The sequence below is a fragment of the Trachypithecus francoisi genome, unplaced genomic scaffold (assembly GCF_009764315.1).
Source record: "Trachypithecus francoisi isolate TF-2019V2 unplaced genomic scaffold, Tfra_2.0 Lachesis_group0, whole genome shotgun sequence".
NCBI lineage: Eukaryota > Metazoa > Chordata > Mammalia > Primates > Cercopithecidae > Trachypithecus > Trachypithecus francoisi.
In genome coordinates, this window is record NW_022681453.1 from 55,361,682 (window position 1) to 55,387,354 (window position 25,673).

General features: G+C 42.0%; 1 protein-coding gene across 11 annotated transcripts in view; it reads left to right on the forward strand.

The window, feature by feature from the left end:
- ATG7 (autophagy related 7) overlaps positions 1-25,673 on the forward strand; it is a 273,593-nt gene that overhangs the window by 91,753 nt on the left and 156,167 nt on the right. For 10 of the 11 annotated variants that reach the window (XM_033210683.1, XM_033210689.1, XM_033210692.1 and 7 more), the window contains one exon: positions 11,358-11,438. In XM_033210683.1, the coding sequence (XP_033066574.1) occupies positions 11,358-11,438 (81 nt within the window). Of the gene's footprint in view, positions 1-11,357; positions 11,439-22,902; positions 23,027-25,673 lie in introns of those variants that run through there. The other variant, XM_033210690.1, reaches the window with a different exon arrangement.

Genomic DNA, 25,673 nt, shown 5'->3' on the forward strand with positions numbered 1-25,673 from the left:
TGCAAGGCCAGATCCTTTATCTGCTTCTTTGGTACGAGGCACAGTTCAGGATTTATAAAATGTACAGGCCACTCTTTTTTTTTTTTGAGGCGGAGTCTCGCTCTGTCGCCCAGGCTGGAGTGCAGTGGCCGGATCTCAGCTCACTGCAAGCTCCGCCTCCCGGGTTTACACCATTCTCCTGCCTCAGCCTCCCGAGTAGCTGGGACTACAGGCGCCCGCCACGTCGCCCGGCTAGTTTTTGTATTTTTAGTAGAGACGGGGTTTCACCGTGTTCGCCAGGATGGTCTCAATCTCCTGACCTCGTGATCCGCCCGTCTCGGCCTCCCAAAGTGCTGGGATTACAGGCTTGAGCCACCGCGCCCGGCCGTACAGGCCACTCTTGATATCTCCAGGAAGTTGGTTTGCTGGCTGGCGAGAGATCCTGGATGTGACAGAAATTAACAGCCTGTTGGCCTGCTAATTCTTTGGCTGTACATCCTCATAGAATGTAACGAGGTGACGAGGCTAGGCACAGTGGGTCACTCCTGTAATCCCAGCACTTTGGGAGGCTGAGGTGGGAGAATTGCTTGAGCCCAGGGGTTCAAAACCAGCCTGAGTAACATAGAGAGACCCTGTCTCTACAAAAAATTAGCCAGGTATGGTGGCACGCACCTGTGGGAGTTTGAGGCTGCAGTGAGCCAGGATCACACTACTGCCTTCCAGCCTGGGTAACAGAGGGGGTTCCTATCTCAAAAAAAAAGGAATCAAGGTGACGCTACAACAGTTGTCCAAACACCAAGGTAATTGATGGGGCACTCCTGCTTTATCCCACTTGTGGACCAAGCAGTGCACATCTTTTGTCTTTAGGTGAATGAACTCTTGGTTCTAAAGTACTAATAAAAAAAAAAGGCCCTGAATGTGTATGCCATTCTTCTGAGCTTGAAATTGCCAACCCCAGGGTTTTCTCAGCTTCATGAATTCTTTTAGCTTCAGAAAGGTAATACAAAGCCAAAACGAGGGCAGGACCTTGGGAGGGATCTAGCCTGGGAAAATTCTAATTGATTCACATGCTGAGGTGGAGCTGGGATCTCAAGCCATATCTCGGGATATTTGCCCTTTCTGCACAGGCTGTGCCCCCCAAATCTTCAGGCCTTTTGATTTTGAAAAAATGTCTTTACTGTGTTCAGAAATACTTATCTCTGTGCTCCTAGGGACATGGACTGATGGACTGCTGAGGAGGGAAATCTTAGCAGACAAGCAATAAGAACGTATTTCCTGAGATGTAGCCCAGGAGAGGAGCCTCCTTTCCCCTCTGGTTCTATACCTCTCTGGTTGATGATGATGGATATAGCAGAAAAAATGGGCAAGCCTCATGTTTCACTGTATCAAGTGTTATGGTTTGTGACCCATTCATCTTATCTCCTTCCTTCCATCCAGCCATCCCCTCACCAGGTAATCTGACTCTGCCAAGTGCCAAGCACTATGAAGTTCAGAGAAGTTAAGTAACTGGTACAAGATCCACCCAGTGTTGAGTTCCATTTGTGTTTGGGGTAATCTAAGGTGATGGATGTATCCCAAGTCATTTGGATGCAGTAGAGTCTGGTTCCAGTGGGGAGGCCTCTGAATACAAGGAAGGATCTGGGTATAGGTCTAACAGTGTCTGAGTTTCCTCTGTGAGGTTTCAGAAGCAGAATCAAGATTGCTGTTTCCCTGGAGGATAAATTATAATGTCAGCATTCAGAAGCATCTCAGTTTGCATCTCTTGTCCCAAGAGGAGTTGGGCCTAACTTTATAGGTTGAAGGATGTCACTTTGCCCCATGAGTTTTACCCGCTGGATAAGGCTGTCCTGTTTAGGAGGTGCCTGTTTAGGAAGGCATCCTAAAGACTTTGTGATCATACAGATCCGATTAGAACCCCAGCTTTGTCTCTTAATTTCACATTCACTATCTCATTTTACAAAACCATTTGAGGCAGCTCTCAGCACTTGCGCCTGTGTGACCTTGGGCACGTTACATATCTTCTCTGAACCTCATGTTTTATATCTGTAAAATGAGGATAATATCATAAGCTCCTGGAATTCATGGATGGATTAAGTCACATGTACTAAGCATTAGCACAGTTCTGGGCACATAAGAGACACTTGTAAATATTGGTTTCATCTTTCACTTTTAATTAAAAGGGAAACTTATCTACTCTCCTAAAAAGGAATTTATGAAGACTCTCATAAAGCTCTGAAAGCAATGAGTAGAGAGGGAGTGGTTGGGAAGATTTGCTCCATTCTGCGGTGCTTTTCTAAGAAAACACTGGCTTATGTCCAGCTTGGTTTTTCTGCCCCCTTGGTGACTCTAGTTTAATAGTGAGAGGTGGGTCAGTGGTGAGAGCTGAAGCTCTTAGCTGAAATAAAGACCATTCTGGTGTGCTTAGGGTTTTGCAATTGCTACACTCTCCATTTTGGCATTGAACTTGATTAAGACTCTTTTCAACATCCAAGATCGATTTGGAGTTTGGAGTTAGTTTTTATTTATGCAAACTCCAAGCTTTAGAAATATTGCCAGGCCTGCTGGAAGCTAGTGTGAAGTTAAAGCAGCAGGTTCCAGTTGTGGCTGCAACTGTGCTTTCTCAGAATGGCTGTTTGTTTCTGGGCATTGGATCTTAGCCTCCCGTCGAGGCCTGGGTCTGAAGCTAATTTTACTCAGCTTAGGTGAAAACACCACCAGGGGTGGGTGGCCCAGAAAGAAAGAGGACCCTTTCTATTCCTGATCTATATTTATTTTGTGGCCAACTGGGCATAATTGACTAAAGATAACTGAATCCACCTGATAGGTGTTAAGCCATCTAGGCGTTGAGTTTTTGTTTGGGAGTATTTTTTTATTTTAAATTCCTCTAGCCTCTTTCTTCCTTTCTACCTCTTTGCTTTTCAACTTTGTTCCCCAGGCTTTAGAGCCAGAAAGAACAAAATTCAGATTCCTGGCTTTACCACTTGGTAGCTGTGGACCGTTGGGCAAGCCATATCACTTCCCTGAGCCTCCTGTGTTCCTATTTGGAGATCGGAGGAAGGTCACAGGATGGTAGTGAGGCCAAAATTGGATGCAGTGTATGAAAACACCCAGGAGCCCTGAACACAGGCATGGAATTCAGTAAATTTTAGTGCTGTCCTCCCTTCATTCTCTGGGGTATCATTTTCCACATTGTTCCAGGACATGCCTTTCTGCCTGGCTTCTAGGGTTAGGAGGGAACAGTTGTTTATTTGAAAGGGAAAAGGGAGAGAAGTAAGTGCTTTAGCGGGGGGATATAGAAGAGGCAGAAATGGTGGCTGGGAAAGGTGCTCAGAGAGTTTGAGGAAGGGAAAGGCCAGTTTACCTGTGAGACAGCAAGTAGAAGGGGCACAGCAGAGAAGGCAGGAATGCAGAGGCCATTGGAAATGCTTGGACCTTCAACCCAGGGGCACTGGGAGGCCACTGAACGCTGAGGCGTGATATGATTAGATTTGGTTGCTGGGTGGAGAATAGATGAGTTGATACAAGTGGCTCTGGGAATAGAATTTGAGTCATTTGGTCTTAAATCAGAAGACAGCCTAATCCAGGGATTCCCATACCTGACTTTCAATCGGAATCGCCAGAGGAGCCATTTCAAAATACGCATTTCCCAGCCCATCCCAGAGCTACTGAGCGAAAACCTCCAGGGACATTAGGCATTTGAGGACCACTGCTTCTGTCCATGAAAAAATGGCTTCTTGATGGCATCACCTGGGGCAGAGTACTTAACTTCTTAAGGCAGCAGACCAAATCCTGCTTTTTGAATTTTGTGCTTCCACCAACACTAGTTGTGTTTCTAAAAGGACCCTTGACACCTTGTCCCCAGTGCACATCTCCAGCCCCAACAGGTGTTCCTGCCTGAGAGCCTTTGGAAGCTAATTAGATAAGCACAGGTGTGCCTAATGAATTCCTGCCAGACCACACGCTGTCCAGCTGGGAACAGCCCGGGAGTGAGGCCAAACGACCATATAAAGGCCCTATTCTGATGCTTTTTGCATCCTGTCTGCTGTGTTTTCGTTCCCCACGGTGAGGACAGTGTGTCCTTTCTCCTAAGGCCCTGTGAGCCAAGCTCAGCTACAACCTGGTGCCCCACATCTGACAACAGGGATTTCCACTCAAAGCGTGTGGCCCTTTTGGGCCTGGGGGTGATGAGTGGGACTAGAGCCAAGAAACCACAGGTAATTGGGCTTCTTCTAAGCTCTGTAATTCCCAGGTGGGTTTTTTAATATTCAGGGAGTAGCAAAGATACAAATATTGTAGAGCTAGTTTAGGCATACGTTTTTTTTTTTCTAGACGTTTCTACGGAGCACTAATGTTGGTGATTATTTTGCAGGGAGAGGTAATGGAGGTAACAGGGACTTAGGGTTTTCATTTTGTACCTTTCTGCACTGTTTTGAAAAATTAAGATTATAAGCCATTTTTTAAAATCACCTTTTTCAAGACATAACATATATAGTAAAATGAACCCACTTTAATATGATTTGACAAGTGTATACACTCATATAACTACCACTTCCACAAATGAGATACAGAATTTTTCTGTCACCCCAAAAAGTTCCTTTGTGCCTTCTCCCAGTTCATCTCCCCACCCTCAGCCTCAGGCAACCGCCAATCCAATTTCTATATGGACCGTTTTAATTTTTTTTCTGTATATTTTTCTGTGCTAAGGAAAAAAATTATAATGGAAATCTTAAAATGTGCAGAGGAAGGCAAGGTTTGGCCACTCTGAGGAATCCCTCTTACTAGCTACAAAGTTGTAGGTAAGGGGTAGGTGTGTGTGTGTGTGTGAAACTGGCAGTGTTTTCCCCTTGTGGGGAGGGGGGAATGAGAAAACAATATTCAGGGGAGGCTGTTTAAAATAAAGTTAAAAGTTTAGATAATTTTTTTAAAATAGGAAAATGGAAGTAAATATGTCATGGGAGTATGGGTTATTGTTTTATTTGCTTGTTTTCTGTCATGTGCTTATCGTTTTTATTACAGGAAGAGTTAACTTTTTTTTTTTTTGAAAAGCAGTTTAATGCTTACCCAACTATAAGGAGAAACTGACAACAAATAGGAGTAGAACAAGAGTTGAGAGTAAGCTGTGTGAGACTTCCTCCACGTTATGACTAAATCCAAAAGGTCAAAAATTTCCTTTGAGCGGGGGCTTTAGTTCCCTGTGTGGATGGAAAAATACCTTTGATATCACTTTATAGAGCCTTTTAATTTAAATGTTCATTAACATGAGCTAAATTAGGTGGTGTGGTGGTGCTATTTTTAGAAAATGCACAAAGAATTAGAGGCTTGCTAAGTGCTTCCATCCGTTTTCTGACATGACAGAAAACAAGCAAACAAAACAACCCATAATCCCATGACATATTTACAGCTAACAGGTGATGCTGAGTGGTACAGAGCAAACCACAGGAGGGTGTAACTAAGGTTAGTAACAAAGCATCCTGTTTCCCTTGCTTGCCTGATGGGAACCACCTGGAGCTCTTGTTAAATCTGCAGATTCTCAGGCCTTTCCCCAGACCTTTTGAATCAAGTTCCAGAGGCTTCTTCTGATGAGGCAAGTTTAGAAAAATGCTGAGCAATGCTTTGCTTTATAGACTTTGCACACTTCTAAGTAGGAAGGTCATGGTGAATTTTTCTCCACCCAAGCAAGGGACAAATCTTTTTAACTTATTTGGGAGTTGGGGCCTGGCCTCTCTCAACAGGTATGTATATATTTATTTGCATAAGGTACTTGGATTTCAGATTGCTGCGGGATTTCTATGCATATGTAAGTAAGGTGCTAATTTTAAGTAGCAACCTCTGCTCTTTAAATTTTATGCAGTTCTTATAAGATTGAGGGAATGCAATGCAGAGCATATGAATTGTGGCAAGTCAGAGTTTTTCTTGTGGTTTGTGTGGGACCTGTTTTCTCTGTATAGTCCAGATTTGAATAATTTTGTAGGCCTTGGGTTGTTTTTGTTTACTTGTTTATTCATTTCATAATTTATTGTCTTATGGATAAATCGCTGTGCTATGAGTAAATACAAGTAGCTCAGCCTGTGTCTTGTCCTCTAAAAGAAAGAAAGATAAAAACGTTTCTTAAAGTAATTATAGTATTCAGACTGATCCTAAAATTCATGTGGAAATGCAAGGGACCCAGAGTAGCCAAAACAATCCTGGACATGAAGAACAAAGTTGGAGGACTCATACTTTCCAGTTTCAAACTTAGTACAAATCTACTGTAATCAAGATAGTTAAGTACTCACATAGAGATAGATATATAGATAAACGGAAAGAGTCGAGAGTCCAGAAATAAACCCTTCATGGCCAACCAGTACAGTTTAATTGGGAAAGAATACTGTTTTCAACAAATAGTATGGAGACAACAGGATTCCACATGCAAAAGAATGAATTTAGACCTTTATTTCATACCATATTAAAAAATTAACTCAAAATAGATCATAGACATAGTGTGAGAGCTAAAACTGTAAAAATTTGTAGAAGAAAATATCATAAATTTTTATGACCTTGGGTTAGACAATGGTTTCTTATATAAGATGCCAAAAGACCAAGCAATGTAAGAAAAAATGGTAAGTAGGACTTCACTAAAATAAACTGTTGTGCTTCAAGAGAGGAAAAAAAAAAAAAAAAGGCTGGGCATGGTGGCTCATGCCTGAAATCCTAATGCTTTGGGAGGCCAAGGTGGGAGGATCGCTTGAGCCCTGAGTCCAAGACCAGCATGGGCAACATAGCGAGACTTCATGTCTCTTAAAAAAAAAAAAAAAAAAAAAAAAAAAATCAAAAGAATTAGCTGAGTGTGGTGGTGTGTGCCTGTAGTCCCAGCTACTGGAGAGGCTGAGGATCACTTGAGCTCGGGAGTTCAAGGCTAGAGTGAGCCGAGATCACACTGCTGCACTCCAGCTTGGAGAACAGGGCAAGATGCTGTATCAAACAAATGAACAAAAAAAAAACAGAATGGGAGAATATTTTTGCAGATGATATATTTGGTAAGAAACTTTTATGCAGAATATGTAACAAACTTACAATTCAGCAATTTAAAAAACATTTAAAACTTGGCAAATGATTTGAATAGACATTTCTCCAAAGAAGATACACAAATGGTCAAGAAGCACATGGAAAGATGCTTGACATTACCAGTCATTAGAGAAATGCAAGTCAAAACCATAGTTAGATGCTGTTTCATACTCACTAGGATGGCTATAATCTACAAGAGATAATAACAAATGTTGACAAGGAAGTGAAGAAATTGGAGCCCTCACACTTGGCTGGTGAGATTTTTTTCCCCCCTGCTCCCAAGATGGAGTCTTGCTCTGTCATCCAGGCTGGAGTGCAATGGCGTTATCACGGCTCACTGCAACCTCTGCCTCCCGGGTTCAAGCAATTCTCCTGCCTCCGCCTCCCGAGTAGCTGGGATTACGGGCACGTACCACAACACCCGGCTAATTTTTGTATTTTTACTAGAGATGGGGTTTCACCATGTTTGCCAGGCTGGTCTCGAACTCCTGACCTTGTGATCCGGTTGCCTCAGCTTCCTAAAGTGCTGGGATTCAGGTGTGAGCCACTACGCCCGGCCAAGATTTTAATATGATGTGGTCACTTTGGAAAACAAGTTGGCAGTTCCTCAAAATGTTAAACAGTCATATGACCCAGTAATTCTGCGCCTACGTATATTCCCAAGAGAAATGCACATCTACTGATGAATTGCTAAATAAATGTGGTATAGTGACACAATTGAATATTATTTGGCAGTAAAGAGGAATGAAATACTGACATATGATACAATGTGGATGAAAATATGCTAAGTGAAGCCAGTCATTTGTGGTTTCATTTATAGTAAATAAGCAGAATAGATAAAACAAGAGAAACAAAGTAGATTAGTGGTTGCCAGTGTCTGAGAAGAGGGGAGAAAGAGGACTAATTGCTGGGTTTCTTTTGGGGGTGATGAAAATGTTCTGAAATTAGATAGTGATGATGGTTGCAAAACTGTTCGTATGCTAAAAACCACTGAGCTGTACAGTTTAAAAGTTGAATTTTATGGTATGTGAATTATATCTCAAGCCTGTTACGAATTTTAAACTCCCAAAACTATTCCTCAAAGCATTTTGGGCATGAAGATCAAAAGAAGGATTTCAGAGGGTAGAAATATTATTTCTAGGTTGGGTGGTAGATTGAGAATTTGTGAACGAGGTGTGTTTGAGCTGAGTGGTTTTTAAGGAAGGTGAACACTTAGATATGTAGCTGTCACCAAAAGGAAGAGTTTTGAGTCACAGAATTCAGCATGAGGCAAGCTCAGGAAATCAAGAATATCTTCAGGAGGGAAGTTGTAGTTCAGCTTAGCAGTTATACAGAGTTTGTGAAAAATTCAATCCAGAATTTAATTGGAAAGGTGAGCTGTGCCCAGAGCAGAGGGACCTTGGAGTGCAAGGAATTCTGTCTTATTTTGTCAGCTATAGGGAGTGGGTAAAAAATGATAGGCCTCAAGAGTTGTGTATTAGGAAAATTGACAGCTCAGCCTTTGCATTAGCTAGAAGGGAGGGAGCCCACCTGTGGAAGTACCCCCTTAGGAGTCTCTTGCCATCAGCTTGAGAAGAAAGGGTTCCTGTCCTAAATTATCTAAAACTGGAATTATTTTGGTTAAATTCTGGGCCTTCTGATACCAACTTGGTGAATTTGAAAGTCCTCACACAAATATTATTCTACTTCATTTTCTGGGAAAATAAATCTGTTTCCTAGTAAAGAACTATCTGGGGCTGCTGAACAGTGGTGTTTGGACCCTCACTCAACCAATCCCGTGCACGGCATCTCCTTTTTGTTCTATTCCTCGCCACCGGTGTTGTTGTTGTTATTTTTCTCTTCCCTTCTCTGTTTCCTCTCTTCCTTTCTACCCCAACTGGATGTACTTTCTCCTGTCCCTCAGCTTTACCTGCTCACCTCCAATGGTAAGACAGTATCAGAGAAAATTACCAGTATTTGTGCAACATAAAGAAAGTTGGATGAAAACCGTATTAGAGAAAACAGCGTGCAGAAACCTTTCCATGAAACATGTGTCCGTCGACACATGACATGTCGGCCATGTTAAATAACTTTAATGGAAAAATATGCTAAATATGATAAAGTTCTTTTCTAAGTAAACTTAATATAAAAGTAATTGGGGTATAGAGGAGACTCACCGTAAGTATTCTCAAGCCTGTAACTTCCAGAGCTCATGAAAATTTCAGCATTCCCATTTGTGACTTGCTATGAAACTCTTTTCTGCTATTTTGATGTCTCCTGTTTTGGTGTCCTGAATAGCAAACTTACGACCCTGATTATGGCTCAAGCCATGGATTATGAAATGGTTACCACATTCCTGAGATATTAGGAACTAAAAGGTTGTCGTATTTTCATATGTTTATAATGAGGCTATCTAACTTATACCAGTTACCAAATTTCTTTTTTTTTTTTTTTTTTTTTGAGATGGAGTCTCGCTGTCACTCAGGCTGGAGTGCAATGGCATGATCTCAGTTCAGCTCACTGCAACCTCCGCCTTCCGGGTTCAAGTGATTCTCCTGCCACAGCCTCTCGAGTAGCTGGAATTACGGGCGCCCACTACCACACCCAGTGAAGTTTTTTTGTATTTTTAGTAGAGATGGGGTTTTGCCATGTTATCCAGGTTGGTCTTGAACTCCTGGCCCCAGGTGACCTGCCTGCCTCGGCCTCCCAAAGTGCTGGGGTTACAGGCATGAGCCACCGCCTGGCCCAAATTTATCATTTCTATCAAACACTTGATCTTGGATTGCATTAAAAAACACATAGCATATTGATAAGGACATTTAAAAATCGGGCGGGGCACAGTGGCTCACATCTGTACTCCCAGCACTTTGGGAGGCCAAAGTGGGCTGATCACCTGAGGTCAGGAGTTTGGACCTGCCATGGACAACATGGCAAAACCCCCATCGCTACTAAAAATACAGAATAACTGGGTGTGGTGGTACGCACCTGTAACCCCAGCTCCTTGGGAGGCTGAGGCAGGAGAATCACTTGAACCTGGGAGGCAGAGATTGCAGTGAGCTGAGATCACGCCACTGCACTCCAGCCTGGGCGACAGAGCGAGACTCCATCTCAGAAAAAAAAAAAAAAAAAAAAAAAAAAAATACCATAGGCATTTTTTTCCAGGTTAGATTTTTTCCTGAGATAAGTATGTGCAAACAATTAACACTGTTACAGTGTGAACATCAGGATGGAGTTATCCAAAACTCAGAAGAAGCCTTTTTCTTTAAAGAGTTTGTTAAGTTTTTTGTTTGTTTTTGGGGGTGTGGGGGTTTGAGGGAAAGAGCATGGTGTTAATAGGATGGCTAAAGGGCAGTAGATTGGGTTTTTTGTTCCATTCAAGTGAGTGTTAAAGTTGTGAGGAGACCTAGTGTTGAAGACAAACGCTGTGATATTCTGAGAGGGAGGGAAGCTCAGACCTGGGCCAGGTTTGCATCAGGAGGTCCATTTTTGAGTCTTGGCTCCATTACTTACTGTTTACCTGAGCCATGTTGCCACTCTTCCTGAGCCTGAGGTTTTTCAACATAAAATGGGGAATTTGAAAGGTCAAATAAATTAACTCATAAGATTTGTGTTGTCTGGTTTATTATAAATGTTGAGTCCTGTGGAGACTTCAGAGATTTTACCATTCGTATTTTTATGGTATATAGAACAGCTTAAAACTCCCCCTTTGGTGTAAGTATAGTATATAGAGGTATAATGTTCTGAATAAATTACTTCAATCATAGTTTGTGAAACCTAATTATAGCTGATACTCTGGAAATGTAACTGAGTTGTAGTTCAGAAGTTTATGCTCAAGGTGGTGCTGTTTCTCCATAAATCTGATGATGTTTTGCATTTTATCTCTATCTGTTCCAAATTAAGCAAATTACTGGATATATGCTTAGGGCCATTTCTGCCTTCCACAGTCCCCAGGCCACCCAAAATCATGTCGTAGAAATGTGTATTTATCCCATATTCACTGGAACACACGTGGGAGCTAATTGTTGAGTATACCAGTGGACCTGTTACATTTTGGAAGACGTTTGTTAATACTTTAGATATTACAGCTTGCATTTTGTATTTTACAGTCAGTTTGTTTTTAGGTCAGAAATATTTGAAAAGCTTGTAAGCCCTGGCTCCTAATGGAATAAAGGACCTAATGTAGTTCTTCTGCAAACTGATTACAAGGGAAAATACTCATTTCGAACTTATTTTGCTCATAATCTCTATCCGGACCGCCATATTAATCATTTCCTACTTCTTGTCAGAAACCAGACATGCATTTCATAGATGTGGTCATTGTGTGTTTGATGTGAATTGTTTTGTTTTGTTTTTAGATCCGAGGATTTCTGTCACGGTTTGATAACGTCCTTCCTGTCAGCCTGGCATTTGACAAATGTACAGCTTGTTCTTCCAAAGTAAGTCATTTTGTGTTGGAGGGACTTGTTTTTAAAAGTGAGCCGATCAACTTTTGACCACAGCCTCACCAGCTAGAGCCACTGAAACCAACTAAGAGCTTTTTGTGGGGGAAGGGTGGGGTCTAAACACTCAGAAAGGACTTGGTTTTCATGGATCCATATTCATTCTCACAGTAGTTTAAAACCAGCCTGAGAAAATGTGTAGGGAGACGAGTTAGAATATTTCAACTCTGTATCAATACTTACATCATGCTAATTTTGTCTTGAATTTGAACTTTGCTGCTCTTTGTTCCTCCCCAGAGGGTTCCCTCCTAGCAGGGACCCTCACAGAGCAATTTTTTAAAGCATTACTCTGAGAGTGAGGCAGCCCTGGCTATGCGTCTTCTGCAGATCCACATAATTACAAAGTAAAAGTAAACAGAGATTAGGGGTCTGGATGGGGAGCCACTAAAAGGGCCCCTTCAGCTTTGATCTTTCCAGAAGCTCTAAAAATAGAGCCGGTATGTTAGCCATCATAATGGGAAACGGCTGATATATTGCAAAACTACAGTGATGGCATCTCATGTTTTAATAGGCTTTCAGATACTGTCTGAGTGACTTTTACATGTTCACTATATGTGATAGCTGATTTCCTTTCAAGTGTCCCTTTCAGCCTTCTAATGCCCAGTGACTTGACCTGGGCTTTTAAGGCTCATGATTGCTGATAAGTAAAGATTTTCATGTTGAAGTGCTATACAAAATAATGTTGTTGGCCACTAATCCCCAACTGTGGCTTCTCAGTTATAATTTGGGACTATTTTTCTGTGTAGCCTTCATCCGTCTGCCACTGTGGAAGAAAGAGAATTCTAGGGACGTTTTTCTCTATTCTGAGTTGACAAGCTTCCTTTGAAAACTGTACTTGGGCTATATTTTATGGGCAGCACAATCCTGACCAGTTTCTCTAAAAAATTGGATGTAGAATTGACAAGCAATGTTGATAAATTTGGTTACATTTAGATGCTCAAAAATTTAGACTAATTATTTTCTTTTTGCTTCCAAAGTAAATTAAACCCATTTTATTATGCATCCCAAGTGCCTATGTTGAGATTTCAGGCTTAGACTTTGTCAGTAGTTACCCATGAGCCCATTCTTTCTATAGTTTCCTTTAAGGTATATCTGTTCAAGCCAGGGCCTCAAGGATGTCTGTCTGCATGCACCTCCATCTTCAGAAATGCAAGTTTTAGGATTATATACTACATCTTTAGTGGAGTAGATTTTTTTTTTCTTTGAATGGTTGAGCTAACTGGTCTCAAAATAACTTGGCAGTATTAATTTTCATACTGAAATCATTTGGCACAGGTGCCAGAAGGTTTTCTATAGCTTTATGTTGGTCTGGCTAGTCAATGAAATAAAGATAATTGGGTTCTCTAAGTGAAATGCAAACACTCATTCTTTTTTGTTCTATTTCTAATTAAATTAGCCTTTGAGATACTGTTTATAAAAGAATCACAAGCATACCAACTAACTGGGCATTCCTTATATACTTTAAAAGAGAATAGCTTAGCATTTTCCTTTCACACATTGTAAGCTTTAAATCAAATACAGGTATCACTTTTTTGTTAGCAAAATTATTTCCTCTTGGTGATTATTCTGAGAGTCCTGCTTTACATAAACATATTGGACGATTTAATACAAACTGACTTGGATTTTTACAGCTGTGCTATTCCCATAGCGATCACTTTTCATGTGGTCTGGGTATTAAATTTCTTTTGTGCTGGAAAGGTTGCTTCATTGGTGCACGTATTTCCTTACAGTAGAAATGCAGCATTTACTTACTTGGCTACCTTTATTCGCTTAGGAGATTGTCATTCTCTATTATCTGCAAACCCAACATTAATACTTTAAAATGACAAATCCAATTACATTTTCATTTCTTTGTATGTGAATTTTTCTTAATGTATATTTAGCATAATACATTTTATACAGAGTCATGTCATAGTTGTTATTGTTTCAAAAGATTCTTTGGGGCTAAAAATGACTTTTTAAAATGTATCCTTTGACATTCATGAAGTAATTTTTTCCTTTGGTAGTTTTCAGTATGTTTCCTCCTCCCCACCAGGATCAAGGCCATGCTTGTGTCTTGATTTAACCACAAATAGAGACAGATTGGGGAAGTAGAATAAGTTCTGCTGGATAGTAAAACACTTGTTCATTACCTTATTTATTAAAAACAAAGCAATACCATTATATACATACATATATATATAGAGAGAGAGAGAGAGCACGCGTACACACGAGCGAGAGCTTTCTGTGTAGCCTGAGGTGGGGAAGAATACAGTGCTTTGCTTCTAAAGCAGAAAAGTTGGAACATTTACCCACAAATCATTTCTTATCCTATTTGATCTTAGGTTGGCACATAAGGAGGTGAATTGTTCCATCTTGGGGAAAAATACTGAAGAATGGTGGGGAGAGGTGGGTGGTGAGGAGTCACTTTCATTCCAGTTTCTACTTACTGTCTTGCAGAACTTTCTAAACAGATGGTATTTGTCAATGAAATTTCAAAAGACCTTATTTGAAGTTTATATGAGTTGCTCTTTACTTCTACAAAGGAATTCCAAGCTAACCTAGAGTATTGTGGCATTACTACCAGAGGGAAAAGTACAATTTTTAAAATCAATATTCCTGGAAGACTTTCCTGTAGTGCATTAAATTACTTTGTTATTGTTAGACTTTCACCTAAATATTTTTTGGCAGTAGAGTATTTTTGGGTAACTTTCTATTTGATATAATTTTAAGCTTAATAGAAACATTGCAAGAATAGTACAAGGAACGCCAGTATGCACTTTACCCACATTCATCTATTGTTAACATTTTGCCCCATGCATGTGTGCTGTCCTCCTCCAAACCCTCCTCCTTCCCTTCCCCTCCCCCATTTTTTCTTGAAATTTTGAGAGTAAGTTGGAGACATTGTGATCCTTTACAACTGAATGCTTCAATGTAAATTCCAAAGAACAAAGACATTCTCTTACCTAAACACAATACCCTTTTACCCTTATCAAATTCAGGCAGATTAATGTTTGCACAATACTATTTTCTAATCCACAGTCTCTGTATTCAATGTTGTTGTTTATACCAGTTAATGTTCATTATAGGTTTTTTCCTCCCAGACCAGGCAAACATTGCATTTAGTTGTCGTGTCTCTGGCTTCCTTCAATCTGGAAAAGTTACTTCATATTCCTTTGTCTTTCTTTGGTGTTTTGATATTTTGCCAGTTATTTTTGTAGAATTTCCCTCAATGTGGATTTGTCTGATGTTTCCCTATGATTCGATGCAGGTTATGAATTTTTGGTAGGAATACCAAAGAAGTGATGCTGTCTCCTCATGTCGGGAGTTATATATATTATATCCCTTTTGGTGATGCTACTTTTTTGTTTTCCGTATTTCTGATTACCTTCAACAGTGAGAAACCTGCGATCTTGGCTCACTACAGTCTCCATCTGCCTCCCAAGTTCAAGTGATTCTCCTGCCTCAGCTCCCCAAATAACTGGGATTACAGGCGCTTGCCGCCATGCCTGGCTAATTTGTTGTATTTTTAGTAGAGACAGGGTTTCATTCTGTTGGCTCAAGCTGGTCTCTAACTGCTGACCTCGTGATCCGCCCGCCTTGGCCTCCCAAAGTGCTGGGATTACAGGCGTGAGCCACTGCGCCCAGCCCTATCCTGGATATATTTACTCACTTGCTGAAGTGTAGAATACACAGGAAGTAGTTTCAAAATTGCTAGCCCATACTACTACAGAAAATAAACCTAGAATCTAGAGTTCCTATTTGTGTGTAGTTCTTTTATTCTAGGTAAAATTTATATATGGTGAAATGTATGAATCTTAAAACAACTCTAAGTTTTAACAAATGTATACACCCATGTAACCCATACTCTTCCCATCAAGATATTAGAGTTCTGCCATCACTCCAGAAAGTTCCAAGGTACCCTTTCCCAATCAATTCTGGGGGAAGGGGAAGTATGTTGTATATTATGACTAGTCCTTCTCTATAAGGAGTAAAGCTAGGCACCTTCAGGTGTTCTATGCAATAATAGCCTTGTTTCTGGGACCCAGAAGTTGACCAAAACCTTTTTTCAGACCTGCAGAGTCAGGAGCAGGACTGTGCTGGAGGAGACTGCATGCAGAGTATTCTTGCTCTTGTTGCACAATTCTGTTGCAACCTTTGTGATATTGCAGGAACAGCCTGTTATGAAGAATCAGGCTCCAAACTTGGTTTGCATACCATCTGGGACCCGTGCAGATGTAGCAAGATGTGCCCAGAAACCTGATCTTGAGATTTTAGTGATTAGCAACCCTAATAATACACTCATTCTGGTGTTGCCTGTGCAGTAGGTTCTTCTGTTGATGGGTTATGATTAAACTCCTCAAAGTGACTTGCTATTAGCTTTCTGTGTGTATCTGGGCATATGTCTTGAAGAGTGATAGGGTAAGGGTTGGGTAGGAATAATAAATGTCAGCTGGTATATCATACTTTGTTTTGGCCTTGGTCATAGCCAGCCTGCCCATTCATTTTTTGATATTATATAATCCTACCTTTCTTCTATCATATTTTCTTGTTACTTATGAAGCATGAAAGGCTAGGCATGGTGGCTCACACCTGTAATCCCAGCACTTTGCAGGGCTGAGGTGCGCAGATCCCCCGAGCCTAAGAGTTCGAGATCAGCATGGGCAACATGGTGAAATCCTGCCTCTACAAAGAATACAAAAATTGGCCAGGTGTGGTGGCACATGCCTGTAGTCCCAGCTACTTGAGGGACAGAGGTGGGAGGATCCCTTGAGCCCAGGAGGTTGAGATCATGCCATGGCACTCTAGCCTGGGCGACAGAGCAAGTCATGCTCATGCCTCCAAGCCCCACCAAAAAGAAGCATGAAATACCAAAAGTCAACTTAGCTACTTAAATGGGGTGTGTATTTGTTTTTGATGGAGTTTCTTTCTGTTGCCAGGCTGGAGTACAGTGGCATGATCTCAGCTCACTGCAGCCTCCGCCTCCTGGGTTCAAGTGAATCTCCTGCCTCAGCCTCCTGAGGAGCTGGGACTACAGGCATGTGCCACCACGCCCAGTTAATTTTTGTATTTTTAGTAGAGACAGGTTTTCACCATGTTGGCCAGGACAGTCTCAATCTCTTGACCTTGTGATCTGCCCACCTTGACCTCCCAAAGTGCTGGGATTACAGGTGTGAGCCACCGTGCCCGGCCAGCTACTTAAATGTTTTTTAAGAGAAACCTCTGTGCCGAAGCAACTTGTCACCTAAGGGCTTTGCAAATGCACCACTCGGAAGACAGGCAAATCATAGATTTGAAAGGAAGGGTTAAATTGTTACCATGTGTCTGTTAGCAGACATTCATTTAATTCAACTGACATTTGAGTCCCTGCTGTGTGCCAGAGATACAAAGATGATTAAAATAGCCACTGTCCTCAAGGAACACTGTCCAGAGAGTGAGGCAGACTCATAAGCCAGTAATGATCTGTTCCGTTGTGAAATGCCGTAAGCAAGGTCTGTCCTCTTGTTATGGCATCCCAATACCAATTAATTTTGTAAATGTGGATGACTGGGGAAGGCCTTGCAGAGGATGACTTCTGAATTGATGTTAAAGGGTCAAGTAGGAGTTTCTAGAAATACCTGGGGGAGAGAACACGAGGAATTCCAGGCGGTGGAGAATTGCATGTATAACAGCCAGAGACAACAAGACATGGCACAGTTATGAAGTTGTTCAGTAGAGCAGTTGTGGCTGAGCCTGGAATAACCAATTTTCTGCAAATCGTCCTCTTGTCTTTGCGAGTGCTGTTCTATTTGTGGCCATCCTTAGAGCTGGAATCTGGTATATGTTGTCTAATGCTTAAAGCTGCTGTTTTGAATTTTACAATTCCGTGTAAAACTCTTGCTCACCTAGCACCGAGCTTTTTAGGGGGTTTCCTAGCCTAAGGAATCCAGCAGCTGCAGCAGGGTGGTGTGGAAGGCAGGAAATCAGGGGATTTCCAGGGTCCTGGCTCTGCATCCCTTGCTGGACTGCCAAGTGACCACAAGCAAGGTGCTCCCCCACTCTGCCCGCCTCCATTTCTTTTCTTCAATGAGTCAGTTGAATGAGATAAGTTCTGGCTCTCTATTGACACTTTATTAGCTTTTATATTTTATATTTCCTTTATTTCACAAGCAATGGATTGTTAATTGCAGAAAAATCAGAAAACATATTTAAAAAAGAAAATAACCACGATCCAGCCATTTAGATCACTGTTAATTGGTGATGTCGACACTTCTTGACGTAAAATATATATGTATATGTATATAGCTATACATAGACATCATTTTTCCCTGAACATTCCTACTATAAGGGATTTATGGGGCTGTATTGAGGATACTCCCTGCTTCTCAGATTTGATAGGGTTTTAAATCTCAATCATTTACAAGGACTGGCCAGAGCCCAATCGGAAGAGCTCTCCACAGCCTGTGCCAGGAATCTTTGCATACAGCTTCTCAGTGGCAAATGTTACTCAAAACTGGGCCACAGCCAGATTTTCCTTCTCCTTTCCAAAAGGGATATAAATCTCTGATTTGGAAAATGATGAGTAACTCCCAGGTTCTCTTTTCCTATCTCATTTACCCAGCAAGGCCTCAAATCTTCTATTTTAATGTGTGATGGATTCCATATGTATGGTTGTGTGGTGTAAAATGTATCCCACATCTTGTCCTTAGCAACTAGTGTTTTCTCCAATCTCTAGAACTGCTTGGTTCCCAAAAGGAGATGGAATATACAGCCAGAGCTGGTGAGGAGTATTTAGCTACAAGCCTTAACCTCAGAACTCTTGGCTCTTCACCGCCTTGAAAAACCTTGGACGTTTCTCCCTTTGCTTCTATTTCCTCATCCATAGAGTGGGGAAAATATTTTGTTTCCCAGGGAAATTACAATGGCTGACGTGTATCCAGTTCCCTGTGGCCAAGTACCAAGGCCTTTGCCCACTCCTGGGACTGGTGTTGACATCAGAAATAAGAAAACAAAGACCCCTGTGATCGCATTAGGTCTCCTGAGATACATGCAGCCTTTTCTGGGCTCACTGTCCACACACAGGTATAATGGGAGGGATTGAATCAGGGATTTGAAGGCCAAGGCTGCCCTGGCTTTGAAAGGCTGCAGAAACCTTGCATTCATGTCTCTTGACAATGACAGCCAAAACCTTTTCCATGATTCCAGAGAATGCAGCCTTGCTCGTTACTTTGACCTGTGGTTTTTAAGACCACTTAATTAGTAGTTAGAGCTTGTGATGATTACTCCTTTCCGTGTCACCTGTGGTCCCAAACACATCTAGTTTTCCCAGACAAATTTTTTCTTACAGGATCCCTTTTGCCACTCAGACCAGAAAGTTTAGGGCTGTGTTCTCCTTAGATGGTTCCATTGGCAGCCTGGCCCAAGCATAGTCTTCAGACGTTTGGAATTAATCTCATTCACTTCTAGTCTTATCCCCCAGCCTGTTCTTAAATATTTTTGAGTTATGGATTATGTTCAGACTGATGAAAACAGTCACCACTGTTCCCCTTAAAAATGCAAAGCCGGCCGGATGTGGTGGCGCACACCTGTAATCCTGGCACTTTGGGAGGCCGAGGTAGGTGGATCACGAGGTCAGGAGATTGAGACCATCCTGGCTAACACGGTGCAACCCTGTTTCTACTAAAAAGACAAAAAACTAGCCAGGTGTGGTGGTGGGCGCCTGTAGTCCCAGCTACTCAGGAGGCTGAGGCAGGAGAATGGCGTGGACCTGGGAGGCAGAGTGGAGATCGTGTGCTCCAGCCTGGGCAACAGAGGAAAAAGAAAAGCAAAAACAAAAAAAATGCAAAGCCACGCAGTTTTACAGACAATTTCAGAGGCTTCATGAAGTCCCTGAAATGTGCCTGCAGATCCTAGTAAAGCACCATTGCTCTGTCTCTTTGGTACCGCTCCCAAGCTCTCCTAGATGAGATACTGGGATATTAGAGTTGTAACCAGTCCCACCATGGTTGCCCCTATGGCTTTGGGAACTCACCATCTCTCTCTGGGACTCCTTTTCCTCAACTGTAGTAAAGGTAGATGCAGGGGCTGATTTGCCACTAGTTTTTGTGTCTGAGATTGTGTAGTCTCTTGGTCAACTATTTCATTTCTTTAGGCCCAGCTGTATCCAACTGGATGATGGAGGACAGTACTAACTTTGCTCAGAGTTCAAAGGGTTAGTTCTCCCTCTGCTAGTAGGGTGCATTGATTTGACTCCTGATGGGCAAAGGTCCCCAACTAGCCACTGTTCATGTTCCTTCCTTTTTTTGGGAGATGGAGTTTCGCTCTGTCGCTCAGGCTGGAGTGCAGTGGCGCCATCTCGGCTCACTGCAAGTTCTGCCTCCCGGGGGGTTCATGCTGTTCTCCTGCCTCAGTCTCCCGAGTAGCTGGGACTATAGGCGCCCGCCACCATGCCCGGCTAATTTTTTGTATTTTTAGTAGAGACAGGGTTTCACTGTGTTAGCTAGGATGGTCTGGATCTCCTGACCTCATGATCCGCCCGCCTCAGCCTCCCAAAGTGCTGGGATTACATGTGTAAACCACCGTGCCCGGCCCCTTCTTTCTTTTTTTTTTGTTTATATAGTACGTTCATCTTCATCCTCTTGCCTATACCCTCAATAACTTTGTAAGATAGGGAGGGAGGAACATGGACTTGTAAATGGTACCTAGCTGCTAAAACAAGGGAATCATCAGCTGGAACTGGGAAAGCTTTTATGGACATGTGAGCTCTTACACAGGCTTTATACAATATATATATCACTACTTAAATAGATTGTTTTAAATACCTAAATATAGGCCAGGCATGGTGGTTCACGCCTGTAATCCCAGCACTGTGGGAGGCTGAGGGGGACAGATCACCTGAGGTCGGGAGTTTGAGAGCAGCCTGGCCAAACTTGGTGAAACCCTGTCTCTACTAAAAGTACAAAAATTAGTCACACGTGGTGGTGTGTGCCTGTAATCCCAGCTACTTGGGAGGCTGAGGCAGGAGAATCTTTGAACCCAGGAGGCGGAGGTTGCAGTGAGTCAAGATGGTGCCACTGTGCTCCAGGCTGGGGAACAGAGAGAGACCCTGTCTCAAAAACAACAAAAAAAAGGAGATGTGAAATAATTGTTTGAGAATGTCTTATTCCTGAAGTTACCCTTATGACTCGTTCATATAACATCTTATATTGTATTTATGATAGTGATATGAACTTAATCTTAGTTTTCTAGAGTGTCTGACCTTCTCTAGTTTTACATAATTCTTTCATTATGAAAGTTTTGTTAGTGCTTTTTTTAAGACAGAAAAACCTACATGGTTCTCTTCTCTAGAATATCTAATGTGACTGGTTAAATCACATACCAAAGTTAGACATCTTGAATTTATAGCCATCAGACTAAAATGGGAAAATACCGCCTGTGTGGGCCTTAAGCTACTGCAAGTGTGCCAAATGTGAACAGTCAGTGGGAGAATACACATGAGCAAGTTTTGCAAATTAGAGGAGCCATCTTGACAGTACACAAGTGTGCATTCAGCAGAGTCTTGGGTAAGGGCAGTATCATTGGAATATATGCTCAGCCTCCCACGAGGACTACAGATCGTAATCGGAACTCACCTGTTGTCATAAGTCTAGGCCACTAAGGTGTCTTTGTAATTAACTCTGAATTCACTGAAGCATTTGGATATTTTAAAGAACTCTATTGGCCTTCCAACTTGGCACAGAAATCCATACAAAAGCATATTTTTGTGTTATGTGTGAAGGCCTGGGAAAAATTTGGATTTCTCTTAGTTCTCAGTTGTACTTTGCATTTTCCTTTCTTTATATGTCAGCTCTTCCACAAAGGGCCTTGAAGGGAGAGGGTAACGAAAGTGGGGATTGAGGCAAGTTGTAATTACTCACTGTTGTGCTGAAACCTCCTACGTATCCCAAAAGTGGAATGTGAGCTCAGTCAACATCGCTCTTAAAGAAGACCATTTATTTGTTGCCTGAGTAAAACCTTCCATGAAATTGCTAAAGCCGGGCGCGGTGGCTCAAGCCTGTAATCCCAGCACTTTGGGAGGCCGAGACGGGCGGATCACGAGGTCAGGAGATCGAGACCATCCTGGCTAATACGGCGAAACCCCGTCTCTACTAAAAAAATACAAAAAACTAGCCGGGCGACGAGGCGGGCGCCTGTAGTCCCAGCTACTCCGGAGGCTGAGACAGGAGAATGGCGTGAACCCGGGAGGCGGAGCTTGCAGTGAGCTGAGAGCCGGCCACTGCACTCCAGCCTGGGCGGCGGAGCAAGACTCCGTCTCAAAAAAAAAAAAAAAAAAAAAAAAGAAATTGCTAGTATGCCTGAGTACAATATTTTCCTTAGTTCAATTTGACCAGACTGATAAGGAAGATTGATTTTAATCATAAGGTACACAGATTTTTAAAAGAGTGCAAAATGACTTGCTAATAGACTAATGTCAGAGTAAGAAAACAAAAACATATGTGTGTCTTCCAGCTCTATTGGAGGAGCAAGAGTTTGATTTAACAATATCTGCTGTCTTTGTCTAATCACTCACTAGTTGCATATTTTTGAGAATATTCCAATAGGCGCTGAAAGTATACCTGGAAAATGAGACCTTTGTCATCCTATCCCACTCAGCAAAAGGACTGCAGTCCCAACAAATGGACCCTTTCACCGTGCTCCCTGGGGTTGACTGCATGTTTCTGTTAGGCTGTGCTAGTTTGATATGTTCTCCTTGGGAAATTGCTTCCACTCTCACAGTATTTTCCTCGTGATAGCCTCAGCTGTGGTACCTTTTTGACCTTTGTGGGTGGGTTTGATTTTTTTTTTTTTCGGAAAGTAATTTGAAGCTGTGTGTTGTGAATAAAGAGAATGAGCAATTCGTAGGAAAATTTTAAACTGTTTAAAGTACTGCAGGGCTTAAAATGGCACATGGGTGTGAACAACTGAGAAAGTTAGAAGAGAATTCAAAAGTATCCCATCTTTTGAGCTAAGAGCTGGCAGGACATTTTGATATGGCTAGTGCAGCAGCAGTGAGCACTGGCTTTATCTGCTACCCACTAACCGTGTGACCTTACGCAAGTATCTCAAACTTTGAGCTTCAGTTTCCTCAGGTATAAAGTAGTTGCAGTACCATAGCCATGAAGATGGAATAAGAGCTCGTGTGATGGGTGCCATGTAGTTGGCACTCTGTCAGTGTTTTCCATTGCTCGTTTGTCTGAACAGAGATCAGGTGCCATTCCCATTTTTTTCCTGAATACACTCATTTTTGTCATTTACAGCCATAAAAAACTTTCCGTCTTTAGAAGTTGACAAAAAAGGAGGGGAACAGAAAAGGGCCTGGCCTCGAGATGTGAGCAAATACTAATGTGCAGGTTTTTAGATTCTTTGTCTTTTTCTTTCCTTTTCCCTTTTCTTTTCATGTCAGCTCTAAATCTAGGAGCTTAATTATTGACCGAAATGAAGCTGAGGTTTCATGTTCCCCGGAGCATGCATTGATGGGGAAGGATGAATTCTCATTTCCTGGAGGCTGAAGATCTGTGCAGGTATCTGTGGCCAATGTTAAGCCTACGACTTTAGATGAGCTGGCATAAATCTTGGGAGAGGTTTCTTGTCTGTGTTCCCTCTGAATTTCTCTGTGCTGTTAGAGGCAGGGACAGAAGAGAACCAGCATGGCAGTGCTGGGCTCAGGGTCATGCCTGCTGCCTGCCAGCGCAGCTGTTCTTGTCCCTGTCCCACATTGCTTCTTGGAAGCCTTTTTACAGCCTCAATCATCTTGCTCTTTCTACCGCAGCTATAAATGGGTTGGAAGCCAGTGCAACATGGGCAGGGAGGACTTGGTTTAATCTTTTCAAGTGCTACAGCATTTCTCTGTTCCTTTGGCATCATTTTATGGATGTTTTCCCAGTATCCCTTTCCAGTGTCCTATGAATTGGCTAGCAAGAGTGCTTCCCAGTCTATCAGATGGAGAGAAGCAGCAGGCTCAGAGAAATTACATGAAAGTCGAGGATTTCCAACTTCTTGTTCACTTTTCTACCATATTAATCATCTCTCAGACAGTGATGTGGTAGGATTAATGCATATGCATAGAATTCCATTGTACTATTTAGCAGGGGAAATAATTTCACTTTAAATTTTTAGCAGCTTCAAGGACTGATTGGTTAGGCTCCTTCAGGCTCTTTGGAAATCTTGTCCTTTGAAAAGGGAATTCTGATACCCAGAGGAATATATTTCTTATGGTCGTGTTTCAGACTGTAGCATCTTGAAAGTCATGTGGGCTAGAGCAACTTCTAGGTATCCTTTAGCACAGATGGAGGCTGAGGGTTGAGAGTTTAAAAGCTTTTTCTCAAGAAACTGTTTATGACAAACATAGTTCATCTCCCATTTTGGTTAATTTTCAGCTTAAGTATTTTAAAAAACATTTGGAGGGCAGGGACATGCAGCTGCTAAGAATCCAAGACAGTACTGTTTTGAAAATGCAAATATTTCTGGTTTGCATTTACTTGAAGTAGGGTAGTTGCCTCCCATACAGTCCCTTGAATACAGATATTCTTTAAATGACGTCATTTTGAGTAGAATACAGAGTCCAGGTGGTTTTGGGGAAATCACTTAAAAAAAAAAAAAAAAAAGCTTAGGTATCATTGCATTCTAGGGGCCAAGAACAGAACGATGGTATTTTTGGCAGGCGCCCCAGCCCAGCAAAACCCACACCCCAAGGCTGTCTCTGTAGCTTCCTGTGGTTTTCCCACTGAAGAGAAACAGCCTTTCTCTTGGAGGGCCTGGGATGGCAAGTATGTATATCAGCTTGATCAGAATCATAATATTCCTGCTTTGAGGTTATGTCCCAACAGGCTTCATTTAGGAAATTTGATGCACTACAATTGTTGCAAACTGAGTTGAACTGATTTTGTGGCTCCTAATGGTGCAAGTTTTTTGTTTGGTAGAAACTGGTAACTTCCTATATTAAAATTATGCTACCAGGTGATCTGTAACAATAAAGTCAAGTCTCAGACTAAATTTTGCGACCGATAAGAACATTAGCAAACAGGCACAAAAGTTAGTCATTCAGCATGTTCCTGTGGACTGGGAAAAGCCCCAACCTGTCCTTTGGATATGTATCTCACATCAAAGGTTAGGTAGAAACAGATGCAGAAAAATTCTCAATACAGGACACATCTAAACTTTTCATTGGCGCAGGTGATGGAATCCTCTGTTAAGTGTCCAGACTCAGGACCAGAGTTCTAGGCCCAGAGTGCCACTGCAGAGAGTGTTAGGCTGCCTGGTTTGCCAGATTCTTATAACCCACATATATATGCAAGGTTAAGAGAACCCTGTACAGTATTTCCAGCCAACACATACTTATATTGAATTCTATTTTCATCAGAAAAATTATTTCTACCATCCTTTATACTTGTGAGGGAATCCTCTAGTATAGATTTCAAAGCTGTAGCTGATGCTTTTGTAATAGCCACACCTGGGGTATGTATTCCTGATTGGGGTACCTCAGATACTAACTAGCTACCCATAAGAGGAAGGGAGGGAGGGAGAAAGGGTTTGGGTGTGTTCCCATATACTTGCATGCATTCACACTGTGTATTCAGAAATATTTTAAAATACAGATAATAGGTATCTCTTTATTTGACCCTGGAAATACTGTGTCTTGTATAATGTTGCCAACCATTCATGAATGACCTGAGATGTCAGCTGACCTTTGGCCTGCCATGGTGTCTTAGAGCCATTGATGAATGGCTCACCATGGGGCAGAGAAAAGAGAGAAGAGAATGATAATTTTTGTTAGTTTTGTGGGGTGTTTTTTTCTTTTATCTTTTTTTTTTTTTTGAGACAGTCTTGTTCTGTTGCCCAGGCTGGAGTGCAGAAGTACGATCTTGGCTCACTGCAACCTCCGCCTCCTAGGTTCAAGGGATTCTCATGCCTCAGCCTCGCAAGTAGCTGGGAATACTGGTGCATGCCACCACACCAGGCTAATTTTTGTATATTTTGTAGAGATAGGGTTTCACCTTGTTGCCCAGGCTAGTCTCAACTCCTGAGCTCGAGCAATCCTCCTCCCTCGGCCTCCCAAAGTGCTGGGATTACAGGCATGAGCCACCACGCCTGGCCAGTTTTGTAGGCCTTTTCAAGCTTTTTTGCATTCTTTCATTTGATATTCTAGTATATGTGGAGATGTTGTATCCCCCACTC